Below are 25,468 nucleotides of genomic sequence, written 5' to 3'. Positions count from 1 at the left end.
CTACAGTAGTAGTACCCAAGTACTACCTATCTAGACTTCAGTTCCAACGCTGGCTGACACTGACTGGTAGTAGGACCATACTACCAGTGCGACCACTACCACCACCACCACCACCACACCCACCCTCAACATCGCCATGACCAAGAAACGTGTCCTCGTCGGCTATGGCATCGATGTCGACGCCGTGTCGAACCATATCAACACCACCAACGGCGGCAAGCCGAACTTGATGAATATTTCGAGAGGTATGTTATGTTATGCAGACCGATGTTATATTCTGGCTCTGGCTCTGGCTCTGGCTATAGTTATAGCTACGGTCACGGCTGGCGCTGCCACTAACCACTCTTCTCAACCTCAGGTGTCTTTGGAGCCACCCGCGGAGTCGAGCGCTTGCTCAAATTGTTCGAGCGCAAGAATATCAAATCTTCGTGGTAAGTCAATCCAACTCAACTCGACTAGCTAGCTACTGTGCTACTGTTACTGGTGGCAACTTCAAGTCCTCCTCTACAATTGTACTAGTCTATGTCCATGTCCATGTCCATGTCTGTCTATGCCTATGTCCATGTCTCTCTCATGGCATCTGCTATATTGTCAGCTCCATGTCAACCTGCTAACCCCTTCTCTGGCAAAGGTACATTCCCGGCCATAGCATCGAGACCTTTCCCGAGGAAATGGCCAAGATCCGTGACGCAGGACACGAAATGTATGTCACCCATTAGAATGCGAACGGCATCAAACCATGACATGGATGGCTCAATTCGGACGGTATGGCTGACTTGCTCTTGCTCATTTCCACTAGTGGCCTGCATGGCTATACGCACGAGTAAGAGCACTCTTTCTTTCCACTCACACTCAAATCCACATCCAGCCTCCTCACTGTGGAGAGAGTATTGATCTCTTGGAATTCCTCTGTGGAGAGTTTCGATATCTTGGACTCATCAACCTGTATCTTAGGTTTCCCTCCGATCTTACGCGAGATCAGAATGAAGCCATCTTGATCAAAACCATCGACATTCTAACCAAATTCTGCAACGGCCAAAAACCAAAAGGCTTCACCGCTCCAGCCTGGAAAAACAGTCCCGACCAGATCGAACTGCTGGAAAGGCTGGGCATTGGATACGGTGCGTGCAGACCTTGACTTCAATTCAGCTTTTATTGACATTGTATACCCATGGGTGTTCATGTTGTCTAACCTTGATCTTACCAGACCATTCGTTCATGCACGACGATTTCCAAGCGTACTACGCATCGACTGGGAGAGAAGAGGTCGTACTGACCGACTACACGAAAAACCCCACCGAATGGATGGTGCCAATGAAGCACGCGCAGAAGTCGGGGGTGGTTGAAATTCCTGGTATGTTAACAACCATGTCGATAGCCTCAATGTACTCAAAGCCCTCGTCTATATTCACACTCACAGCCCTCGTCTATGTTCACACTCACCACCCCGCCCCACACTTGAAACCCTTATTTCTTCATTACTACACTTTCGAAGCGAAGGGAAAATACCATGGTGTTTCCCACCTCGAGACATAGTGAACCTGGCCGAGCTGACATTAAACCATAGCTTCCTGGACCCTCGACGACTGGCCGCCTCTGCAGTATATGCCTGACAGACCGAACAGCGTAAGTGGGTTACTGTATTTTGAGGACTGGTGTTTAGCACACGACACATGATACATGATACCTGAACCCGGCCTGCTATGTTCTATGTACTGTACACATGCTAACTCGGTTGGCTAATAGCAAGGCTTCGTCGACACGTACACGGTAGAGCGGCAGTGGCGCGAGCAATTCGAATGGTGCTACCGCGAATACGACACCTTCATCTTCCCCATGAGTATTCATCCTCAAGTCAGCGGCCGACCGCACGTTCTGATGATGCATGAGAGGTAAGTTGGGGTTTGGGGGTCGTTTCCTGATGATTTGTGATCTGTTCTTTGATCCGGGCATGGTCAGGTCTAGGTCCATGTCTAGGTCTATGTCTAGGTCCAGGTTTCCAGGGGGGCAAAGGGCAAAGGGAATGGAATGAAACAAAAAAGATGCTAACGACTCTCCCCAACTAGGATTATCGACTGGATCAACCAACACGAAGGAGTTGAGTGGTGCACCTTCGCCGAGATGGCCGAAGAGTTCAGTCACGGAAGGATATGAGATGGAGAATGTGGAGTGAGTAGAGCATGAGGTGGAATTAGTATAGGATAAGATACAGGACGAGCGACAGGACGAGCGACAGGACGAGCGACAGGACGAGCGACAGGATGAGCTACAGGATGAGGGTACATACCAGCCCAGGCATGCCATGTTTCCTCCCTCTCTCGCCCAAGACGAACACCTTTAAAGACAGAGTCACCTACCCTAGCCAGGGACTCGCAGCAATCGAGTCGAGTCGTAGTCGCGCTGTCAATGTTATGCACTACACTGCACTGCACTCCCTAGGAAGGTGTACTACAAACTACTATGTCATATATCCACTGCACTGTACTGCACTGTACTCCTTTCCTTCCTATTAGGTGTATACCCAAGGTAGTTTATTATACGCTACACTGCACTGCAATGCACTACACTACACTGCACTGTACAGCACAGCTACTTACTTACTTACCTACTGCAAGTCCGCACGGGTGCGGACACGGGTGCGGATTTGGCCGATATCAAAGCCCAACCACACACACACTGTGTAGCCCTCTGCACTGCCTTACCCTGCCCTGCCCAATAGATAGATGGACAGATGGATAGATAGGCAAACAAGCAGTCGAACTAGATTAGATACCTGCAGCCTGGCTAGATAGACGGACAGATAGTTAGATGCTTAGATAGATGCTTAGTTAGATGCTTAGATAGAAGCCACATGCTTAGATAGATAGAGACAGATAGATAGATAGACAGATAGAGAGATCGATGCTTAGAGAGACACCTAGACACCTAGACGCCTAGATATCTAGACCTACTGTACGATACATACAGTACTGTACTTATCTATGTAAAATATGTATGTATAGTACTACTACTACCCAGCTTTGCTCCATAGCTACCTGGTCTGTACATCCACTACTCCGCTCAGAACACTCCAAGTCCCGTCCCATCCAAAGAGGTCCGCCTCTCCAAGTACATCCCATCCAAAGAGGTCCGCCTCTCCAAGTACCATCCACCCAAAGACGTCCGCCTCTCCTCGTACAGGATACATTGCCAAACATCAACATCTTGTCTTGTCCAACAACATGTCGAAACAAAGAGCCATCCTCGTCGTCGGCGGAGGTCAAGGCATCGGACTGGAGACGACCACCTATCTCCTCTCCCACGCCCCGGCTACGGTTCAAATATTCGTGTTTGGCCTACACATTGACCCCCAACTACACCGACACAATGCGCACGTACACGTACAGGGCACCGGCGAGTCCCAAGGTCAAGGTCAAGCAAGCCGACTCCACGGTCAAACTCAAGGTCAAGCCCAAGCTCAAGCTCAAGCTCAACCAAGCCGACTTCACATCCTGCAAGGAGACGTGACGAACGCGGTCGATCGACAGAAAGCCATTCAGACGTGTCTCGACGTGGCAGGCGTCATTGACAGCTTGGTGTATTGCGCGGGGTTGATGACGCCAATCCAGAGGATAGAAAAGGTCGATTTGGACGCGGTCAAGTTGGCCTATGCGGTCAATGTGTTTGGGGTGATTGCCATGGTGAGTCGAATGAAACAAGCCTGGAGCAGTTCCATATCACGGTCTTCCCTCTTCCCCCTCAAGGTGCAGTTGGAGCGGGAACTCGGCAAGAGGTTGTTTTGAAGCAGGCTTGGGTCTGATGACAAAGAGGAAAAAGAAAAACAGAAACAGAAACCAATCTTTGTTCTTTGTCCTGTCATCCCTGTCCACAAGACTGACTTTTGCCACTTTAGTGCCAGCTTGCTCTACCACATCTTCATGTCTCGCCTTGTCCCCGTGTCATCATCCTGTCTTCGGCGTGTGACCTCAACGTCACCTATCACGGCTGGATGTCCTACTGTACCACCAAAGCAGCCTTGTCCAGATTTATCGGTCTGCTGGCTCTGGAAAATCCCGCCATCTGTGTCCAAGGGGTATATCCTCGCCTCACCGACACTAGGATGCCGGCAGACGTGATCGAGGGCAAATATGATGGAATCATGACGCAGGATGAAGTGGCCTTGTTTCGAAGTCGTGCCAGAGATGGGATCACTCTCGAACCCGCCGCCTGGTGTGCAGAGGCGGTGGCCCGGTTGGCGGTCGGCTCCGACAACGGCGGAAAGTCGGGCCTGGTCATGTATTATGATGAACATGTTCCTGATTTGTTGAGGAAGAAGAAAGCCAAGTTGTGATACTGGTCCTTGGACCATCCTGTCTTTTATCATGCCGCAGGTTCATGTCCTGCAACCTTTCACCCATCGCATGGCCTTCTTGATCGCTGGACCGAAGCAGTGATTGTGCACAGAGGACAGACTCCTCGTGGGGTTGATGTCCGTTGTCACGGGAATTTAGAAGGCAGAGGGCCGCTTTGAACACCGCGTGCCGTTGTGTCCAGGAAAGTATGGGCGTAAAAGGCGGGGTGAGGTTGAGATCGGTTTCGAGTTCAGGATCAATTGTCGGGCCCGACACATGGAATCCGCTTTGGTGTAAATTCCGGTAGTCCTCAATCAATCGGGTGGAAATGGCAACTTCTTCGTCGGGTAGAGCGTGACCGTAATGTCTTGAACAGTATAGTAATTCAAAGGCCGCCTGATGGAAGTAAAATCGACCCCAGTGCTGTAGGAAGGTCGAGGGAGGGGGAGAAGAGGCACTGCTGTTCAGTGAGCCGAGCAAGGTATTCCATGACTGCATCCACAATTCCAATTCCCGACTAGTTCGAGACATCCAAGCCTCCACGTCGTCGTTAGGACGCTGCGTGGTAACCAGCCGGCGATGGACAGCAAGCCTGATCTTTGACAGATTAAACAGACTGATAGAGAGGTTCGTGGGAAGGGTAGCCGGTTCCAAAGCCCAGGCAGAGGTTCTGGGTCGACCAAAAGCAACGCATATCTCCCTAGGCAAGGTATATCAGTCCCATGTACAATTCGTACAATGCAGTCAACTGCAGAGATGGAGATGGTTCTCGTACACTTCTAGAATGAACAGCGTGCGTCGAACCATCATTGCTCGCTGGTCCTCTCCTGAATCGGAATCAAGATCGAGAGTCCCATACAACGACATTGCATGATGAAGGGCGCTCCAAACGTCTCCAACCTCTCTGTCCAGCATCACATAGACGCAGATAAGAGCGAAGAGCTGAAACGTCTGCAAATTCGGATGCCTGAGCGTCCGCTGCACGGTGGCTTCGGTGATGCTGAAGAAGTGTGTGGATGCCATTGTCCCCAAACTCGCCTCGTACCCGCTCATCAATTGGAGTGAGATGGCCATCACGAGGTGGAGCAGTGCAGGCAGGACACTGCCATCGTCGAAGGAGAGAGAGGAGGTCTCGTCCAACGCCAGTGAGTTGATATGTGCGAACCACTCCTCGCCCAGGATCGGAAGAAAAGGTTCGACTGACCGGTGATAGTGGACGACCAGTGCTTTTGTGAGGGTCGCCGTAGGAAGTCTGGCCTCGGCGCCTTTGGAGTCACGTCGACTGTCGGCCGCGATGGTGTGCAAGAGCCGTCGATAGGGTTCATTGGCCGGCTGCTCAGGCATCTCAGGCGTTGCCACCCCTGGAGTGTTGGCCGCAAAGTAGGCATAGGCACTGCTTGGACCGTAATACGAGACAACGGTGTCATTCAGGCAACCGGTTTGGGGGCTGGCAGCAAAAATGTCGAATGGCTTTGGCTTTGGTCTAGAGTGCTGCGAATGTGGATCCTCGTGAACATCAATCCTGGGGTCTTGGGCGTCTGGCTCCCTGCCCACACTCACACTCGGATTCAGCGCTTGAAGATGCTGGATCAGAGATAGTAGGTATTGCCGTGGAATGTCCTCTCCCACCACATGGTCCCGGAACTGACATTCCTTGTCCGCTTGGAGACAATTGCGACAGGTCGGCAAGCAATTGTCGCATTTGATACGACGTCGGCGACAACGCGTGCATGAGGGCAGAGACGCCACAGCTTGTTCGAGGTCGAGGTCGAGCTCCATCACCGCCCTGCGTCATGGCTGCTTTGGATAGGGAGGCAGTGGCAATGGCAGTGAGAGGCCCATCGACCTGAGTGACTGAGGGATAACCACAGTAGCAGTCATCCTGCCGGCCTCGTTCGACCTGATATCACCAAGTCCCATCAATGAAATGAGATAGAGAAAGGCTAGACTTAGTCAGTTAATGGGGCAGCTTTGCCGACCTACCACGCACTAACACACTATACATCTCGCCGCTATAACATATCTACCAAGTTCCTTCAATACTGTTTCTATTATTACTCGGAATGAATACGGGCATTCTCTCCTTATTGTACGTACCTAGTTCTGTACGGAGTATACAAGTTGAGAGTTCCAAATATAGGGATTGGCGCGAGGGTGGTGTCTAGTCGGCGGCGGAAGATGAGATAGTAGCATCAAACATACTGCAACGCGCCCTCATTTGGCGACCATGTAGTGTACATGCCTGCTGGTTACATAGCTACATATCCATAGGTGTGCATGGTATATCCCGGTCTGTCCAGACACATCCCGTTCCTCCCTACTATATCACAAACACACTATCTATGCCTGACATCCGAGTCGCGAGACTCTTCCATAACTTCCTTATATCCATCTCACTTTTGCCCTTGCTAAATGAGACCCCAATCATTTACCCTGTCGACTTCCAGCGCCCAGAAAGCGGACCGACTTCATGTTCAAACCCATGATCCAATGAGGGTGGACGCCTCTATACCAAACCTAAGGAAAATAAACGGCATACGCCATATACCGAAGGTATAGTAGCACCATCAAGCCCCGATAACCATGACCCCAGCACAATCGTCGGCGTCAAAAGAAAGAAACCCGAGACAAAGAGGCCGTGTCGATACATTTCAGGTCTGCCCATAATCCAATCGTGCTCAAAAACGCCTCCGCACTCAAACGCAAAGAGGTTGGAAATCCAAAGTGGGGATGAAAGACGGTGTGTGGTCGGATAGTAATATGACCAAATGGAAATAGTCGTCGAAAAGTGAAAGTGGTAAGCCTGGAGTATGGGGAAGAAATTGTATGAGAATCAAGAATCAGAACATGCCGCCATCTTGGTGCACACCCAAAGAAGTGGCACTTCGGTTGGGGAAGACAGGTAACGCGGGACTTCGAAGTCTCTCATGCCCAAATTCGGACATCATGGCTTGCTGTCTGGCTCGTGCTGCCATACTGCCGCCCTCACTGCTAGTCTTCCTTAAGCGGTTTCGCTGACGTGGGGCAGGTTTTTGTTGCTGCTGATCCACCAAGGCACGTTGGTCTTGGGACTCGGGCATCAAAACCGTGGGAGATTGAGTCACGTGCAAACTTTTGTGAGCATCCGGTCTCTCAGACATGGTATTGCCCCGACGGCGCGGGTTCATTGCAGGGATCGGAGGAGATGCAATCTGGCTGGGCCGCGGGCCTCTGGGAAGACCAACGAGCGGTATGGAGGAAGTGCTGGAGATGAAGGTCGGTTCTGAAATCATTCCTTTTGTGACAGACTTCTTGCGGGCTCCTGCAGGAGTGGATCGGCCTTCCACCGGCGTTGAACGTCCATTATTAGGCGGCGCAGGGAGGGGTCCAACCGGGGATGGAAGAGCAGACTGCGCGGCAGAGGGAGGACCGGACAGGGCCGGGGACAAGCCAGGCTGACCGAAAGGGCTCATTGGAGAGTGTGGGAAGGGTGGACGTGGAGAGGGCCTCGGTAGGTTCACGGTAGGTTGCGTCTGGCCATTTGCAAGCTGGGGAGTACCGGCCATTGCAGGCGTCACAGCTCGACCATCAAAATAGCCAGATGGCTCAGGCCGTGTAGTCCCACTCGGGCGCCGGTTTGACATCGCCGAAGCAGATCTCTCATAGTTGCGCGGATCGACCGGAGGTGGCCCGCGTTGGGCAGCATAAGGGACTCGCGGACTGTGTTGAGAGGCTGGTCCCTGGGGAAGGACGTGAGAACGTTGTTGCTCTCTAGCGGGCGGTGGGCCACGCCTACCTCGGTCTGTTGCGGCGAATGGCTGCTCTTCACGGTGCCGACCAGCGCGACTGCGTGATCTCTCGCCAGGTGCAGGTTCATTTCGTTCTTGTCTTGGTCCCCGCCCAGAAGTAGGCGTGGCAGAACGCTGCCGCGAGCGGTCAAAATCTGCTTGCGGTCGGTTGGCATAGGGCGCCGGTCGTCCAAAGCCTGGTGTCTGTCGCCCGCTGGGAGACCCGAAGTCACCCGCGTGCTCTCTTGGGGTCAAACTGGGGTGATAGTCATCATAGCCGTGCTCGAATGCAAAATTGCCTCGAGCTCCCACATTTGGTGACTGCCCACCCATTTCCAGTTTGGATACCCCGGCAAGCCCGAGCATCTTCATGGCTTTCGGTTGAGACTCGTTGATCCTTGGAGTAAGAGAGGCCTTGCTTGCTTTATGACGGAGAACTTGTAACGCCTGGGCGGCGGGGTTTTGGCGGTCGTATCCTGGTATTGGACTACGAGATCGTTTTTCAGCCTCTGCAACGCCCTTCAAGCCCTCTTGGATTTTCCTTGCACGTTCGGCAAGCTCATTGCCAAACTCTTTCTGCGTCTCGGTGCTCTCTCCACGCTGATGACTGGACATTGCGTTGTTTTGCCACGGTTGACTCGGTACGTGCTCATCACTTGGCGAAGGGTCACTGCCTCGGGTTGGTTGAGCCTTGTCTGCAGCATGGCTTCGGTGCGAGATAGCTTGGCCCAGGATTTGTTGCGCCTTCTGCGACATGACCAAAGTCGGGTCATTGATAGGGGGGTCGAAAGGACTGCGCGGTGGTCGATGCGTAGTGTCGAATTCCCAAGGGTCACTATGTGTGCTTTCAGGAGGATTGATGGTGCGAGCTGTGGAGGCGACCGAGGGTTCTCGCTCACGAAAGCCTGGGAACCCACTGGGCTGTTTCCGAGGTGCTGGTGACGGGGGAGGCAGCAGCGACGACCTGTCACTATCATGTCGCAGGTGAGTATGGATTAACCCACTCAACCCTAATCCCGTGGTAGGCTCAATGGTAGGAGAACCCGATGCTTTGGTGTCGGAAGAGCGGTGCAACGAATCCGTGGTCGTGTCCGGGGTATCATGCACGGCCGAAGGAGAGGTGTCGACTGAAGCATTTGAGTGTGGTCGCGTTATTTGGGGGCCGACCGTCACTTGCCCTCCGAAGTCGAATGTTTGTGAACCATCCCGGAGCGCTGGGTGCACGTCCAAGGGAACGAGGCGCGGTGGTGGTTCGTAACGCCCCAACATTGGACTATCAAGCTCATCTCCATCGTCATCGCTGCCGTCGAAAGTGTCGAGGAACGTGCCTCGAGATGCAGCATGTTGACTCGCGAGATTCGTTGGCTTGGGCAATGGGGCAGTTGATGATGTGGGCTCGGATTTGGGGGCCCGAAGCGCCGTGTACTCTTGGTTCTGGCGCTTGATGAGCGCTTCGACTTTAGCATGGACTTGTGCGGGATTGACGGATGAGGCACTCGACTGCGCCCGCGATCGGTTGACGTTCGAGGAATGGAAACTGCTGTGCAAGGGAGAGGACGGAACACTTGCAGTCATTTGGGCTGTCTCATGCGACTGCTCCGAGGTCCCCCTGTTCCCCAGATTGTTGTTGGCAGATGGTGCCGTCTTGCCCTCATGCATCTGCAACTGCCGCTCTTCAAATTTTTGTTCGTCAAATTGCTGACGAGGTCGATTGAACAGCCCCATGGCTGTGGCCTTGCCACGATCATTGGGTTCGAGGCTCTGATGGTACACGTCGCTATCTTCATTATGGTATGTAGGGGAGGCAGTTTGATACCTTCGCAACTGGCTCTTAGTGGCACTTAGCCCCATGTCCAATGGGGCCAAAATATGCCTTTGTCTTGCGGGAGGTGGGCTGGCTTCTCGCGGGCCGCGGGTTGAGAAGGGGGATTCTCCTGCAACATGCTTTTCCGACAAATTGGTCGCACTTCTTGACAACGAGATCTGGCGTTTGGTTATCGGGGACGCCGGCAGAGGAGGCTGGTCCTGGGTCTCGGAGACATGGCCAGGTTTGCGAGAGTCCGAGGACGAGGTGTGCCTCAACACGCTTCCCTCGCTGCCAAAGTCAGACGCCCGCATCCGGGAGTTGGACCCGGAGCTGGCATTGCTCTGCCGGGGGACAGGGGAGTCGGAGATGACCGACGTAGCAGCCGTCGAAGTGCGACGATTGGAAGGGCCTGAAGCGGTAGACGAGGCTGTCCCTCTGCTCTTGCTGAAGCCAGTAGATGGAGTGTTGACTACGCTGCTCTGTTCATGTTCTTCGGTAGCAACGCTGATTGGCCGTTCCTGGTATTCGCCTCGCTCTGGATCTTCGCGACCTTTGAAAGCCACGTCTGGGTAAGTCGGCCGCGCCACATCATCCTGGTACAGGTGCCTTGAAGTTGCAACAGGGGCGGCCCCTTCAATCAAGTCTCTTGAGGAGCTAGCGTTTCCGATTCTGTACATCTTTTGGCGGCCACCAAAGAGATTGTTGCCCTCGGTCGCCCTTGACCTGGCCACAACACTCCCGGCATCGTCACTGGCATAGCCGGCGCCTTCGGTGAAAGAATGAGAGCGTTCGGCCTCGGCGAAGGGGGCCCTGATTGTCGTATGGATTGAACTGACTTCGGCAATATCTGTCAAAGGATTATGGGAGAAAAGATTCAGGCGCGACGCGCGTTTTGGAAAGAGAACACTGTCATCGCTGGCCTTGCCGACGAGGGTACTAGGATCATCTTGTTCCCGAAGCATGCTGAAGCGAGCAGAGAGGCCGGGCATAAGTAAGCTGGTCCGAAAATCGTTGGTATCGGGCAGAGCCGTGGTAAGATCGATTTCAGGCTTCGGCTCCGGCACCGATTTCTGCTTTCGTTTGAGACTGCGAGACATCTTTGCCAGTGACGTCGGATCTGAGGGCAGCGCTGGCGGAATGATGTAGGCATCATCCTTCGCCTTTGCCTTCTTGCGGAAGACGTTCATACTTGGACTTGGGAACCCAAGACGGGTGAAAGATGGTGAAATACTGTGATTGCTAGGTTAGTAGAGGTGTCGCCAGATCACAAGTCGACGAGACGTACAAGAATAAAAGAGTGACTGAATAATGAAGTTAAATGACGTGTGGTTATGGTTCCATCGAGGCGGATGATGTTCCAGGAGGCGGTTCCTTCGGATTCTGAAAGACCGCGGCAGCTTTTGTATGGGTAGTTCGACCAGTCAATAGGATATGTTTGACGGCGAGCGAAGACAGAATGGTCGACTCGAGTGACAGCCACGTGCGACCCTGGCTGTATCCTGGAGTGCGACTTTTGCAGGCGTGACGTTCGCAGGCGCTCTCCCTCCTCTCAGGATTTCTAGGTGCCTCCTCCTTGCAATGTCCTTGATGGGATGTCAGGTAGTAAGTTCGTTGAGATAGTTGCCGCTGGTGGCAAGTTTTGGAAGTGGATGTGAGGGTCGGTTTAGAATGTTGAAAGAATGACAATAAGTTGGATGGGAGAATGCGCGTGTTTAGCAACTGAACAAGGAAGATCGAGAGAAGGACCGCGCTGCGACCGTGGTCAGCATGGGCGAGAGATTTGCTGCTTAGGTTCGGCGGCCCAGCAAGGGCAAGGATGAAAGACGAATGCCAGTGAACCAGGATGTCGCACTGGCTGGAGTCAGCGGAGATGATACCTCTCCGCGCAGGTCTTGAACGCCTTTGTATTATCAGGATCTTGAGCGGGAATTGATTGCTGAGGCGGGTTGCGACGGGCTCGGACGAAGTGGAAGCGATAGCTGAACCTGCAGACGGAAAGACGAGAGAAGCGAAGATCAGAATTGGGTATTCTCAGCAAAAGACGGTGGTGAGAACGTGTGTGCCCGCGTGTGTTTCTGGGTTGTGTAAGATTCTTGTGGACAGTGGAGCCCGCTCCAGCAGGTTTGACAGGTTATGTGGCCCCGAGCAGCCGATCAGGTCGAGCGCGTGCGGATAGAAACAAGATTGACGTGAATTGGCAAGATTGTTCGGACTCGGAAGGGTTGAAGACACACGGCCGAGGGTTGTGAGGCGAACCTAAGCAAGGCCGTTCCTGGTTCAGAACCACGTATGCCGCAGTGGTTCGGGGGGTGCGCACCCTTCTGCTCCAGGCGTCGGATCCAAGGTGACGGTTTGTTTGAGGATTGGAAGAGGCTAAGGGTGGTGAGGGAAAATGGGAGGATCTCCAAGGCGAGGCTAATCAAACAATGCGTGTCGGGGATGAACTTGGGTCTGGAAGTGGACTCTGTGGAGATGGCAGCTGGTGGACTGGGGTGGGTATGGAGGTCACTTTTGACAGATGTCAAAATGTCGATAGCAGACTGCGGCCAGAGCCGGTATTAATATTGCAAGGCATCCCAACACAACACACCCGGCCGTGGCACAGAGGAAGATGGTCGACGAGGGTGTCGCAGGAATCGCAGGAGGCGGGAAAGGAGAGCGGGAGGCTAGGAGGTGTGATACCGTGATAGGAGCCGACTCGAGGGACGATTGATTGTCGTGGTTACACAGTTGGCGGAGCAATCAAGGAGCAAGGGAGCAGCCTCAGCTGGTAGACGTGGACTTGTGGCCTCGCCTCCTCGGGGCCGGCATCGACGGTAGGATAGTATAGGCTGTGGCTGGCAATCGATGCGAACGGAAGCGGAAGCGGGAGAGAAACGCCTACTCTGTACTATGCTACTAGTGGTAGCGACAGGGACAGGGCAACATGAGATCCATGACTCTGGAGGGCCCGGTGGAAGAACAGATCGTACTAGCGTGTCGCAAGTTGTGTGATGGCGGCTACATGGAGGTGGCCTCGAGCTCCAGTCGACGCAGGTCCGGAGTTCAGCTGGAGGTTGACATAAAGAGGCAGGAGATGTGGCGTAACAAGGGGATATCAGTGAGATAGAGAGTACGGATACTGGGTAGTAGGAGTAAGGTACCGTGGACTCTAGCGAAAGAATAATTCCCCTGCCTAAGGTAGCGAGGGCTTAGGAGGCTTCTAAGGCCTACTTCACCCTCGCCTGGCTGGTACTTCGTATCCGTACTTTGCCCGCAGACAGCAGGTGGGCAGGCAGCCGGCAACCACCTAACTGCAGGTGCCAACGCCGAAGGCCTGATCTAATCATGTAATGTAAGAATCGGCTTGCTCGTGGCTCCAGGCTTAAGCTCTGCAGCACCCACTGCACACTGCAGCTGTGCAACTGCAGCTGAAGGTGTTGCATCATTCTTCAACCATCAGCGTAGCGGTAGGCTCATTTAATAATATTGCTAGCACTGCGGCAGGGAATAATAGGGTCATCCACACGAGACCTGTTCCGCTCCTTTTCCACGGAGGTGCAGCCGAAAGATAAAATGCTACTACCTTGCTGGGAGGAAGTGCCGGGATATACTCCGTAGTACACATAAGTGCTCCGTACAACCGGTGCCACTATTCCCTTCCGTCACCCTAGTACGTCCGGATGCATGCAGCAGCAGCCAGCATCAAACTAGGACCAATTCTTCATGTATAGCACTCCGGCTGATCGGAACGGTGCCTGCCAGTTCATCACCAACACCGACACCGGCAGTGCAGTGAAGTGTCCATGCTCTGATCGTAAGGCTTCAGGTTCAGGCTTCATGCTTCTTGCTTCTCGAGGGCGTTAATAATGTCACAGTTTGAAGGCACTTCAAAGATTGAGTTTGGACCAGGGCGATTACTGAGGCCCTGATTGGGTGCAGCCTGCACGGCCCCTGCAGGCGCCACTCTGCGCCGTTGCAGTGGCGCACGCGGCCCCCGGGAACAACCTTAAACCTGGTCAGACCAGGGCAGCCAGCCAATAGACACGGCCAGCGTTGCCAAGCTGCCACCCTTGAAACGAGGTGAAATTGGGCTCAAACTCTTCCCTCTCCGACATGGCGCTGTGATTACTACCTACGTACTATCTGTACTGCAATTTGGCCAGCAGTGGCCGTTTGCCCTCTGCGACTGAATGCGTGTTCTCTGACCTACCTGGTATCTATACTCTCAGCTCTGTACTCCTCGTTATCTTTGTTCCCTTCACGGAGTACTCAATGCCTGCTATGATATCTCCCGTCTATAGCCCATTGCATCACCACTACCGCCAAGCCTGGTTTTTGCCTGTCTCAACTTCATCATTATTGTCCACTCATAATATGCGGTGGGCTATGTGTATGGATGTCTATCCCACCACCCGCAGTACTGTGATACTCCGTACTCCGTCCATCTTCGTCTTACCTCGATCCGCTTCTCCAGCTCGAGAGATTCATACCCCGTCCTCAACAAATCTCCTTTGGCTTCTAGCCTCTGCCGCTGACGCAAGGTTGTAAACAAATCGCGTGGTGAGACGCGTCCAAAAGATGCTTCAATTTCCAACCGTCCACCACCATCTGCAAGCGCGTATCTCTAGCGTGTTCGCCATTTTTCTTTCCATGCGGCTTCTAGCCTGAGGCCGTGCAATCTCACTATCAGCAATCATGATTGTCGGATTAAAAAACTCTGGTGCGGATGATGTGCTGCGCCACGATCCCCCCGCCCAGTTGTTGTTGCTGTCACCTTGTCCAAGGGATCCAAGCTCGGCTTAATTTCATCATACATATATGTACTCCATACTCCGGACCCATCTGTCATCATCAAGAGACAATCTCTGTCGTCAACTTTGGCAGACTTGACATCAGGAACTGTCTTTCAAAGTTCAACCACGGCAGCTTCGGCTCTCGGCAGCCCTTGCTTCAATTTGGCATTTGTACTCGTACAATCTTGTCTTCCGGCTTGCAGGCCTGCCTCCTCTGCCACATGGGACTAAGCGAAGACAGAGTCCGGGGTCCAAGTTGTCATAATAGGCTCGCTCCGGCTTGCTGTTTCTTGGACTCTGCTTTGGCGGATCAGGATCAGGTTCTGTTTCTGCGTCTCGACTGTTAATTAACAGTTCCTTCAGTTGCAAACGCACTCCACCCGTCGTGATGGGCTTCAGACTCCGGATACTGTCCAGCACCAAGTCCTCGATCTTCTGTTCGTAGACATGCAGGCCATGTCCATCGCACTTCTATCCTCAAATTCATGCTGTATTCTTCCAACTACAGGGTCCACCTCTTGTGGTATGTGGTATGACCTGTCCATAACAAGCACCAGCTTGGAGATCCCTGGTCAGCCCATGAATTTCGGGCTGTCCATGTCTAGTCGTCCCAGATAGATCAACGGAAAGCTTCATTTCCCGTCGTGGTTAAGTGTTCGGATCCCTGGCGAAGACGGGTCACCCGCCCACAATTCATGACATCCATGCCAGGTACCTTGTACATAGTGAACATAGACCCAAATCGTGATTGTCCGGATCATTGTTCCTTTCTCTCCGCTATGTGCAGATAGGCCCGGCATGAGACCTGCGTTGACGAAAGCTCAGCGGGCTCACCCTCGAACACAGTAAGACCTTCAAAGTCACTTAGACCAGCGCTGCCTTTCATATGGTGTAACTGCCTGGCACAAGGAGGCCACTACAAAGAAAAGCATTGTACTCTGTACAAAGTGAAGAGATGCGATGATAGTTGTCAGTATCGTAAACATCAAGGCATTATGATATACTGGTTGGAGGATGAACGAGTGCTACTTTCATTGAGCTGTTGGACGGCACAGGAGCCTTTCCTGATCCCATCTGAAGCCTTCGTTCAAGCAACGCATCTCAATAATGTCGACATAGACCACCCCCTTATCTGAGAGGAGAGCACTGCTCTTCATTCCCTCCGTCACACATCACCACATCGCACATCGTACACCGCCTTCGCACGTGACCGACAACGCTTGGCGAGGCTGGCTCTGCAATGCGGAGAAGAGTGACTGAGATGAGATACTCCAACACCGAAATGATCGATCGTAGCTGCGAGCTAATTTCTTCTTTCCCCGCGAACAAGAGACTCGCACATCGCTGCCATCAATTCGCGCCCCGTGGTCGACATATTGACTACGGTGTATGCCGTTTTGTAGAGCAGCGCTTGCTGTCTCGTCTCCTGCCGGTTAATCCCTGTCTTTCGCTCTCACCCTCTGGTCATTTTGCCCTCTTCTCCATGGTCTGCAGTCGGTGCCTTTCCTTTGCGCCGTTCTCCTCTCAAGATGGCTCCGAAGCCTGCCAGTGACCGAGAAGTCAGAAAAGCATACGGGCGAATGATTCAGCCTGCCTTGCCAAATTTGTCTTTCCGCGCTGGCGCAAAGTCAAACAAGACCAAGCCGGCCCCAGCCTCACAACAGGAGGTTCGAGAAGCGGCTGAAAGTTCCACTGCGCACACCGTCGCGAACCGCAAACCGAGTGAGGCAGAAAATAATGCTCTCGTCGATCTACCAGAGTTGAACACTTCTCCAGATGAGTCCTTTGCGCATGAAGAACGTTCGGTATCTACCGGTCAGTTGATCTCATCGGTTTTTTTCTTCAGCCTCACTTGACTAAATAACTCCAGGCCCGTCGTCCGTCGCACCGCAATTTGCCTCACCTACTCCTCAAGAACAAGCAATCCATCTTCCGAAAGGCACTAAATCTGATGAGAAAGAAGACGCAGTAGCAGAGGTTGACCCGGTCGCCAACACTTCAGTTGAGCTGCCTCACAAAGATGCAAGCACCGTTGGCAATATGGTGGTGAGCAGTGAGTTGACAACCAGTGGTCCAAACAACGGTCAGGATGCCGCCAACTTTGGCCTTTCTCGGTACAATCAGCCATCTGAAGCAACCAGTATGGTAACTGAGGAGGAAAATCGACGAGTTCTGTCTGGGCCCGGCCCTGCTGTCGCAGATTCCCCTCCTGCCAGCAGTTTGGCTGCCCACAACGCTGTCAATGGAACGCAGCCATTCATGCAAATAGGCAATGGCAGCTCGTCTGGGTCTCAGTTCGAAGCCTACAATGTACCTGAACAGACACAACCGTCGGCCCCGTCCTCGGTGTTTCATGAACAGAGCGTCAATGGTATTGAGCCGTTGTCTATGACGGGGTCTACCCCCAGTCGCCCTGAGTCTGTCCCAAGACATTTCAACGCGCTGGTGCCTCTTCCGGACCATTTGATTTCGGTGGCCTCGACGAAGGAGGCAGCTGATTGGGCTGTCCAAGTCAATCCACCAACTGGGCAACCGTTCGTTACCTTCGGTCATGGAGTCATCCTCTCCCGGAGCTTGCGCTTGCGCAAATTGATGGATCGTCAGAAGACTACAGCTGATGCTGCCAACATCATCAACTTATTTCCTGCACGCCAGGTCTTTCCACATGCGTTCGAAGCGGCACTGCGGTTTCTGTACTCGGACACAGTCCTGTCAGACAACTTTTTTTCCAACACCCCGCCTGGACCGGACCATCATGCTACCAGACTACACAACCTGGACTACATCATGTCCTATTGGGTTGCTGGTATCGAGCTCGGTCTCGAGCCGGTCTCTATCTGTGCAGAGAGAATCCTGTCTGCATATCTGAAGTGGGATGTCGTCGAGGTTGCGTACAAGAATGCAATTGAGCTTGGAAATTCACCCATATCGTCGGTTGGAAGGAACATGACTGGGACGGATTATCTTGTCGCTAGTAACTCGATTATCCGGCTCATCCTTCAATTTGTGGCCAACAACATCGACTTTGACAACTTCAAACTTGACCCCAACAACCCCTCCACAGTCTTCCCATCCCGTCTTCCGCAGCTTGACGACGGTCGCCCAAGATTCAATCCAGCATTGGCATCCATGGTTTTTGGGTCTTTGCCATCGTCCGTCAGCATGTCTCCCTCTCTACGCCAATCAGACCTCGTGGGAACGGGACCGACGTTCCCAGATACAGTGGCATCCAACATTCTTCTGAATGTAGATTTCGAGAACTTGAATTTCTTCAACGAGCTCCTGCGTGGACGACACAATCCGGAATCTACCAAGCTCATGGCAGCAGTTGTCGCCGAGCGTGAAGCACGTCGTCTGAAGATTCTCAATACTCACTCCATCCCGAATCGAGACCGGATGGTGAACTCAAGCATGTGGGAGCCAGTGGGACTGAGAGAGTCTTTGAACGGGACTGTTCTTCTCAGAGAACGCGTTGGATTCTTGCTCTCTTCCAAGCCAGAATCTAACAGCTCTGATAGTATCACTGCATAGCAGGGTGATGGTCCGGCGCGGCACGGAACGGTACGATAATGGATCATGAGAGATCTCAATTCGAGTGAGCGACATTTTCAGCAGGCGAGCTTGTGCTTTTTTGTGTGATTCTAGAAAACACATTGTACGACATGGCTTGGATGCTGGGAGGCGTAAAGGGAACGCCAAAAAGGAAAAAGTGTCATTTTCAGCGAAAGCAATCAAGGAGCTAGGGTCGGTTACCCGGGTGGAGGTAAATTTGTACCTCGAGCGGCGTGATGGTCCACCAAGGAAGACGAAGGACCGGGTTGGAGCTTTGGGAGCTGGATGTGGGTGAAGGGATGGGCTTGGATTGATTGCTCGCGATAGTGAGATGCGAATGATCAGCAGGCTAGGGAGCAATCCTGTAAACGGTCCTGGGCTTGAGCTTGCGCTTGACCTAGAGTTAGAGCTGGCTTCCTGGTACGTGCTCATAGCCGGTAGTTAGGCAGATATGAGTACGAGATAATTACTCGGTTCGATCGACTCATTGGTTCTATTCTAACACTTCCCTCAGCTTGGCTACATGTCCCATCACCGCCGGTGTGCTACCGAACCCCAGACCCGGAGACAATATCGATGGCATCTTGGTCTGCGTGCAGTTGTAGCCCTTGCCTGCCAGGTTGTGTCTGATCAGGAGGACCTTTGGAGAACAGCCCTCCGGCCGTGCTGCTCCCTCCACCGGTTCCGCTTCCACGGCCGCCCGCCGCAGTGCCGTGGCTTGCGAAGCCGTTGCCAGGCCTGGGATTGTTCACGCCGTGGGTACCGGTATTGATGTTCAATCTTGGGCGAGTGTGTCCGCCGCCGCCGCCGCCACCACGACGAACCTCGTGCTGTGCAAGTGGGACGAACGAGTTGCGCTCTCGCAGGCGATCGATCCAGGGTTTGACCAGTGCCCATGCGAGAAGGCCCGCGGTTGCGAAAATGAAGACAACGACTACGGTTTCGTCTTTGAGGGAGTCGCGCTCTGCAAAAGGGCCAGAGAAAATACGGCTTGTTAGACAAATGAAGCTGGAATCGGATGGATGGGGAATCTCGCTTGGGATGGAAGAGAGGCTTGTGGAAGATCTGTCCCTATCGGAGAGGCGATCCCATGGACAGACTCCCTACCAGGGGGGAAATGGCATTGGGAGGATTGACGGGTGGCACTTACGGAAACAGGTGGTGAACACGTCCTCCTCGTGCGCGTTCTTGCATATGGGCAGATTATAGTCGAGACAGAATGCGCGTGTGCAGTCTGCGCAGGTTAACTTATGGTGTGGCCGCGAGTGACCGGCCGCCGGCGATTTCGACTTGTCGTCCCCTTCATCCTCCTCCTCCCCCGAGGCAGCATGTCTCTTCTCATTTGCACCATTGATTTCAGCATGTGCCCATGCATCCCGGCGCGGATCTGAGTAGGGATAGGATCGTTCCGGGTCGGCGTCGGGATCGCGGTTCGATAAGCGAATGTCGAATTTGTGTAGCGACGAGGACTGTGCAGACGACGCCGGAGGGTTCAGGGCAATGATGGTGCTGTTGGTGAAGCAGATGCACTTGCAGAAGGTCGTTGCCGCAGACTTTGCGCCGGCTGTGGGGTCGAAGAGCGCGAGGAGGGCCGCCAGCAACGCCAGAGCTGGTCGCAGCCGCATCCTGAGGGAGAAAGTCTAGGATGAGCTGGTGCTGGGACGATTCGATATCCGGGCCTTGCGATAGAGACTGATGAGAGAGAGCCTTGCGCACGCGTCGTATTTCGTCTGGCCAGCCATAGGGTTCGCCGTAGTGGTTTGAGGCGCATTCCCCGCGAATTGGAGGCTGGAGTCTCAGTTCACGTGCCAGCCGAGGCACCAGTCACCAGCTGCGTCTCAAAAGTCCTCCATCGTCATTAACTTCATCCGATATTTCTAGGGCTTGCATCCCATCAAAGGTCGCTTCCTCGTGAGATCATCGAATCATGCATCTGGCAGGCATCCGATAGTGCTGTCCTCTTTGGGCTCTCTGCACATTGTCGCCACCAGTTGCCATTAGGCCCGGCCTCGGATCGACATCCTGAGGTGTTATTGTATATCTCCCCAAGGTTGGCGACGTGACGAGTGATTCATCAACGGAACTTTGAAGAATGGAGTCTGAGTCGCGATCTCTTCGCTACGTTCTGAACGAGCGTGAGTACGAGCTCCTCCGACGACATGTTCTCCGCGTATCACCGAAACTACGTGAAGCGGGCAAGGACGGATCAGAGAGACCGAGCGTCGCCAGTGACTCTGAATCCACTGGCCGACGCGACGACCATAACGCCGCCGCCTTTCGCTCAGCCTCGCGCGTGTTTGTGGCCACCCTGGGCTCTTTAAAAGCACTCGATCTCGTTTTGTCGCGCCTTCCATCCCGCAACACCCAGACCGCGACCCGGTCCAGACAGCCACTGGTGGCGTCAAAGACGAGACTGGCACTGTCGCTCTCCTCTCTTCTCTTCCTGCACACGGTGCTCTTCCGGGTCTTCGCGCGCCTGAGGCTACGGCTACTCCATGAGAGGGTGCGGAGCATTCGAGAGCGGTACCCCAAGGTTTACGCGGCATTGACTTCTCGGATTGCGCCCGCCATTGGCGCTAGTCTGTCGGGACTCGCATTGGGCATATGCCCTGCCGACCAGCTCCGAGTGACGGCGGCGATATATGTTGCGTCTCGGGCCCTGGAGATCGGCTATGCTGCCATCCGGCATACCAAGGTGATTGCCAACAAGCCCTCGTGGCTGGGAAGTTGGGTCCTGTTTGCTCTGGCACAGGGACAACTGCTACACGCGTTTGTATTTGATCGGGATTGCTTTCCCGAAGCATACGGCTCTTTCGTTCTCGGCTATACGCCCGAATACGTCCAGCGTCGCCCAGCAAGTCTCTCGCCCAAAGTGGTGTGGCCTCGACCGGACGACATTCTCGACGCCCTAGGCCAGATGGCCAGCCTGAGATGGCCGCCTTTTGTGTCGCCCATCCTCCAGCCTAACAATCCGAACACGCTGCCTCGTGGGATTAACTCTGTCATCTCACCCGTCACGTCTCGGGCGCACCCTGCAATCCACAAGCTATCATGTGCTCTGATACACCCATCAGACCCGTCGTGTTTCATGGCATACCTGAGGCATAATCTGATCGCGTTTCCACAGATGGCCAAATTTTACACCATATATTACGCGGCTTTTGCACTGTTACGAATCAAAGACTTTGCCAGCTCCCCGCTTGCTTCCGCCAACCGACTGTCCGAATCCATTTTGAGATCGACCATGGCCATATCTGGCTCGATCGGGGCAGCGTGGGGTAGTATCTGCTTATTCCAGACCATATTTCCAAGGTCATTTCTTCCCAAGTTCCGATTCTTCCTAGGCGGGCTTTTGGCCGGTCTGTTCCAGTTGGTTGATCGCACTCCTGCGGGGCACATGAATGCATTGTATGCTGCCAGGACGAGCGTGAACTCGCTGTGGAAGGTTGGGGTCAAACATGGATGGTGGAGAGGGATCCGTGGAGGTGACGTGTGGCTGTTTGTGGCTTCACTCGCACTCGTCAACGTGGTGTACGATCTCGGCAAGAATACAGCGGCGACTCAGGATGGAGCGTTGAAGTTGATCAAGGTGCTGAGGGGCGAGGTGGAGCTAGGATTGCAAAAGAGGCAGAAGGGAAACGGGGGGGACGGGGGGAACGGCGAGAAGCAGGCGACGATGAGTGCGACGTTAAGTGAGGGTACGATGACCGAGGAGGGACTCGACGGAGAGTACGTTGTGCCAGAGGATGCGTGAGAACACAAGCATACGACATATGTATCCGTAGGCGGTAGGCGGTGGGCGGATTAGGATCTTTCTGCCGGCATTACACTACTCCGTATAGGTAGTACGAATGTTCCATCTTCTTCGCCGACTGCCAGTGAGTTGCGCACTGCGCACTGCCCAGGCACGGCCCAGGCACGGCCGACAGAGTCTCGATGAGCACAACAGACTCACAGACACACCCGTCCGCCGTGACCATCTGCACACTTGGCTTTGGCTGGTATGGGCCTGCTCTCGATTCTCGACTTTCGGCTCTCGGGTGATGGCAGCATGGTGGACTGATTTCGCAGCGGGCTTACTCTGTAATGCAGCAGTACTACACAGTACGGAGTACTCCATACAGTATTCCGTACTCCGTAGTAGTATGACCGTCAATGGCCATGGCTAGGCACCTAACAGGGTAAATGATAATTGCGCATATCCTGGCCGATTGCCGGACAAAACACGATGCGGAAGCCTCCTCCGACTCCTCCGACTGCCGGCCATCTCGATCGCCCGCAGCCAGTCAAGTTTTGTGCTGTCATTCACCGCCTACTGATCTGCAGGCGGTGGAAGAATGCACGGTGGTGATTGGCCTGCGGTGCCACCGTGCACCTCCCCTGCGGCCTGGAAAATGTTGCTCTGTTCTAGAAATCAAACGTCGCATGCTGGACTGGAATAATGCCACCACTGTTTGGTGACTGTACTGTGCCACGAACTCGGCTCCACGAGACTAGATTGTTCATCTCGATTCTAGATTAATATTGACGGTTTGTCTATCAACAGCCAAATCTTGCGTCGTGCCTCTGAAAGTCAACCTGCTTCTACTTCTGCTTCTCATAACAACAGATCGCCGCACCTCCTGATCAACGGTGCCTCCACTTACTTGTCTCTGCGCCTTTTTTTCCATCTCCGCTTCCGCTCCCACTCTTCCTCTCCCTCTTTTGATTCTTCGTCTTCTCTCGTGTTGTACCCTTCTACGGAGTACCTGTTCCGCATATGTGACTCTTGTCCCGAGTCGCTTCTCTTCTCATCTCCACCACGAACAATTTCAGCTCGACTGCCACTCGCCACCAGCGTCTCGGCTGCCGCTTTCCCACCTGGGACGCAAGGCTATTAGTTGGAGGACAGGTCGTAAGAGACTGGGCATACTTCGCAAGATGAGACTTACACGAAACAAGACCAACCCTGCTCTTACCGACGACAGCTTTCCTACCACCCAGTTCCTCATTCTATGTCAGTGCTCGCTCAAAGCCGACTCTTGACGAAAGCCCGGCTGACCTTGATATTGATAGCAATATGTCGTATCGCCGAACCTATCGCCATCACCGCCATCTTTCCCTATGCCTGGATCATGGTCAAGGGATTCGGTATGAATGATGCGTCCTTCTACGCCGGCATTCTCATCGCCTCCTTTTCCCTCTCCGAATCTCTCACCAGCCTGTTCTGGGGCAGCCTGTCGGATCGGGTTGGCCGAAAGCCGGTCCTACTCCTCGGCTGCTTCGGTACCATGGTGTCCCTCCTAGTCGTCGGCTTTTCCACCAATTTCACCATGGCCCTGTGCGGGAGAATCGTCGGTGGAGTGTTAAATGGAAACATTGGTAAGCTTCCAGGGACCGAAAGTGAGAAAGGTTCTGTCACTGATGGGAGCAGGCGTAATTCAGACAATTGTGGGCGAACTGGTGACCAAGCCCGAACACGAACCCAAGGCGTATTCAGTCATGCCTTTTGTCTGGTCAATTGGCACGATTATCGGTCCTGCCATCGGAGGTCTGCTTGCAGACCCGGCCAAGTCGTATCCAGACACCTTTTCCAGGGATGGACCTTTTGGTCGATATCCCTGGTTGCTGCCCAATCTGGTCTGTGCCGTTTTCATGCTCCTCAGCATCACAAGTGGATTCTTCTGGCTGGAGGAGACCCATCCCGATCTTCGAAGAGGCGCTGATTCGACAGTCCACCACGATATTGCAGAACAAACGCCCATGATCACCGCTGCAGGGGCCACTGCCGACCCCGGCGTCGATTTGAGACAGGACTCGTACGGGACGTTCAATGAGGTGGACATGCCTAAGAATCAGCGCTGGGAACTCAATCCTGACGGCACCTCCCGACCCCCCTCCTTGTCAGAAAAGCAATCTGAAAAATGGCTCACCAAGAAGATAGCCATGTTGACGGTCGCACTCGGTCTGTACACCTATCACTCGATGTGTTATGACCACCTACTTCCAATCTTCTTCCAGGACAGACGTATCGACCCAGTCGCCCTCCGGGGCCCAAGTCCCGTCCATGTGCCCGGTGGATTGGGTCTGTCCACCAAGGAGGTCGGGGTGATTTTGTCCGTCAATGGCGTTATTGCCCTCTTCATTCAGGCTGTCATTTTCCCCCTTGCAGCAGAGCGGCTCGGCATCTGGCGCACGTTCGTTCTGGTCACGATCTTACATCCGGTGGCATTCTTTATCGTGCCTTATCTTGCACTTCTTCCACCAAACGTTCTCTATCCTGGCATTTACGCTTGCCTCACCGTCCGCAATCTTCTCTCGATTCTCGCTTACCCGGTTCTCTTGATTTTACTCAAGCAAGCAAGCCCTTCTCTTTCCGTGCTGGGACGAATCAACGGCCTTGCTGCTTCGGCGGGTGCAGCTTGTCGGACTGTTGCACCTCCCATTGCGGGATTGCTTTATAGTTGGGGCTCAGATATTGGGTTCACAGGGCTCGCATGGTGGGCTGCCGGCGCAGTGGCCATTGTCGGAGTTGTGCAATTATGGTTTGTTCCGAGGGAAAAGAGTGAAATGACTCTTGTCAAATCGATTCTGCCTTGCATCGACAATCCATCCGAGGAGAGAGCCCCGGATGTGGTTGACATAACGGTTGTGGGTACAGAGGATCAAGTTTGATCTGTTATCATAGGCTATGGAGACACGGCGCATATGGTTGGCTTTAGGAAGACGGTACATCGAGGTTGAAATCATCGGCGGTTTTGCAACAGCATTGATGGATTGAGGATTGCAGCGACTTTAGTATGGCGTTGATAGACGGGGCTACGGCATCTGACTATTAGGGTCTGGGTAACGGTGCTCGCGGGCGTTGTGCACGATAATACAGGATCATGTGTTCAATGGCTCGGGGCGGTATGGTTGTGGTTGTATGGCGTCACAGGAAACGGACAGATAAAGATTTCACATTCTATATAGAATCAGACAGTTTTCGCGTTGTCTGTGTCTTCCTTGTACAGTATTCCCTCTAGCAGAACCATGCGGTAGCAACGGACAGGCAGGGTTAAACAGAACCAAGCGGCACCACCGGACAATAAGACACCAGGCAACAGGCATGGTTAAACAGAACACCGTCACCTCGACTGGTCCCGTCTTTAACACCCCATATCCGATCGGTCGGGATGTCAATCATGACGGCAGTTCAAGTTCATGCTCTTATCACCTCTTGGATGAGCAGTTCACACTCTTATAACCTTTTGGATG

The 25,468-nt window shown here is 53.5% G+C and overlaps 8 protein-coding genes across 8 annotated transcripts; 5 read left to right on the top strand and 3 right to left on the bottom strand.

Moving 5' to 3' along the window:
- Nucleotides 1–136: 136 nt before the first annotated feature.
- Nucleotides 137–2,154, top strand: A1O3_07036 (uncharacterized protein; the record flags this gene model as incomplete). The annotated part of the gene is made up of 9 exons (XM_007737150.1): nt 137–245; nt 359–431; nt 632–703; nt 800–823; nt 955–1,121; nt 1,208–1,354; nt 1,568–1,626; nt 1,747–1,892; nt 2,067–2,154. The coding sequence occupies 9 exons, from the start codon at nt 137–139 to the stop codon at nt 2,152–2,154; spliced, it is 885 nt and encodes a 294-aa protein (XP_007735340.1).
- Nucleotides 2,155–3,221: 1,067 nt separating this feature from the next.
- On the top strand, nt 3,222–4,330 carry A1O3_07035 (uncharacterized protein; the record flags this gene model as incomplete). Its single annotated transcript, XM_007737149.1, has 2 exons — nt 3,222–3,680; nt 3,893–4,330. The coding sequence occupies 2 exons, from the start codon at nt 3,222–3,224 to the stop codon at nt 4,328–4,330; spliced, it is 897 nt and encodes a 298-aa protein (XP_007735339.1).
- Nucleotides 4,331–5,075: 745 nt separating this feature from the next.
- A1O3_07034 (uncharacterized protein) lies at nt 5,076–6,110 on the bottom strand (the record flags this gene model as incomplete). The annotated part of the gene is made up of 1 exon (XM_007737148.1): nt 5,076–6,110. The coding sequence occupies one exon, from the start codon at nt 6,108–6,110 to the stop codon at nt 5,076–5,078; it is 1,035 nt and encodes a 344-aa protein (XP_007735338.1).
- A 1,061-nt stretch (nt 6,111–7,171) lies between these two features.
- On the bottom strand, nt 7,172–11,092 carry A1O3_07033 (uncharacterized protein; the record flags this gene model as incomplete). The annotated part of the gene is made up of 1 exon (XM_007737147.1): nt 7,172–11,092. One exon carries the CDS (start codon nt 11,090–11,092, stop codon nt 7,172–7,174), a length of 3,921 nt encoding a protein of 1,306 aa, XP_007735337.1.
- Nucleotides 11,093–16,209: 5,117 nt separating this feature from the next.
- A1O3_07032 (uncharacterized protein) lies at nt 16,210–18,211 on the top strand (the record flags this gene model as incomplete). The annotated part of the gene is made up of 2 exons (XM_007737146.1): nt 16,210–16,495; nt 16,551–18,211. The coding sequence occupies 2 exons, from the start codon at nt 16,210–16,212 to the stop codon at nt 18,209–18,211; spliced, it is 1,947 nt and encodes a 648-aa protein (XP_007735336.1).
- A 566-nt stretch (nt 18,212–18,777) lies between these two features.
- Nucleotides 18,778–19,857, bottom strand: A1O3_07031 (uncharacterized protein; the record flags this gene model as incomplete). The annotated part of the gene is made up of 2 exons (XM_007737145.1): nt 18,778–19,196; nt 19,383–19,857. 2 exons carry the CDS (start codon nt 19,855–19,857, stop codon nt 18,778–18,780), a joined length of 894 nt encoding a protein of 297 aa, XP_007735335.1.
- A 467-nt stretch (nt 19,858–20,324) lies between these two features.
- A1O3_07030 (uncharacterized protein) lies at nt 20,325–21,986 on the top strand (the record flags this gene model as incomplete). The annotated part of the gene is made up of 1 exon (XM_007737144.1): nt 20,325–21,986. The coding sequence occupies one exon, from the start codon at nt 20,325–20,327 to the stop codon at nt 21,984–21,986; it is 1,662 nt and encodes a 553-aa protein (XP_007735334.1).
- A 1,240-nt stretch (nt 21,987–23,226) lies between these two features.
- On the top strand, nt 23,227–24,886 carry A1O3_07029 (uncharacterized protein; the record flags this gene model as incomplete). Its single annotated transcript, XM_007737143.1, has 2 exons — nt 23,227–23,593; nt 23,643–24,886. 2 exons carry the CDS (start codon nt 23,227–23,229, stop codon nt 24,884–24,886), a joined length of 1,611 nt encoding a protein of 536 aa, XP_007735333.1.
- Nucleotides 24,887–25,468: the final 582 nt, after the last annotated feature.

Source organism: Capronia epimyces (genome assembly GCF_000585565.1).
Source record: "Capronia epimyces CBS 606.96 chromosome Unknown aczIQ-supercont1.6, whole genome shotgun sequence".
In the NCBI taxonomy this organism is placed as follows: Eukaryota; Fungi; Ascomycota; class Eurotiomycetes; order Chaetothyriales; family Herpotrichiellaceae; genus Capronia; species Capronia epimyces.
This window is presented reverse-complemented; position numbering and strand designations above follow the sequence as displayed.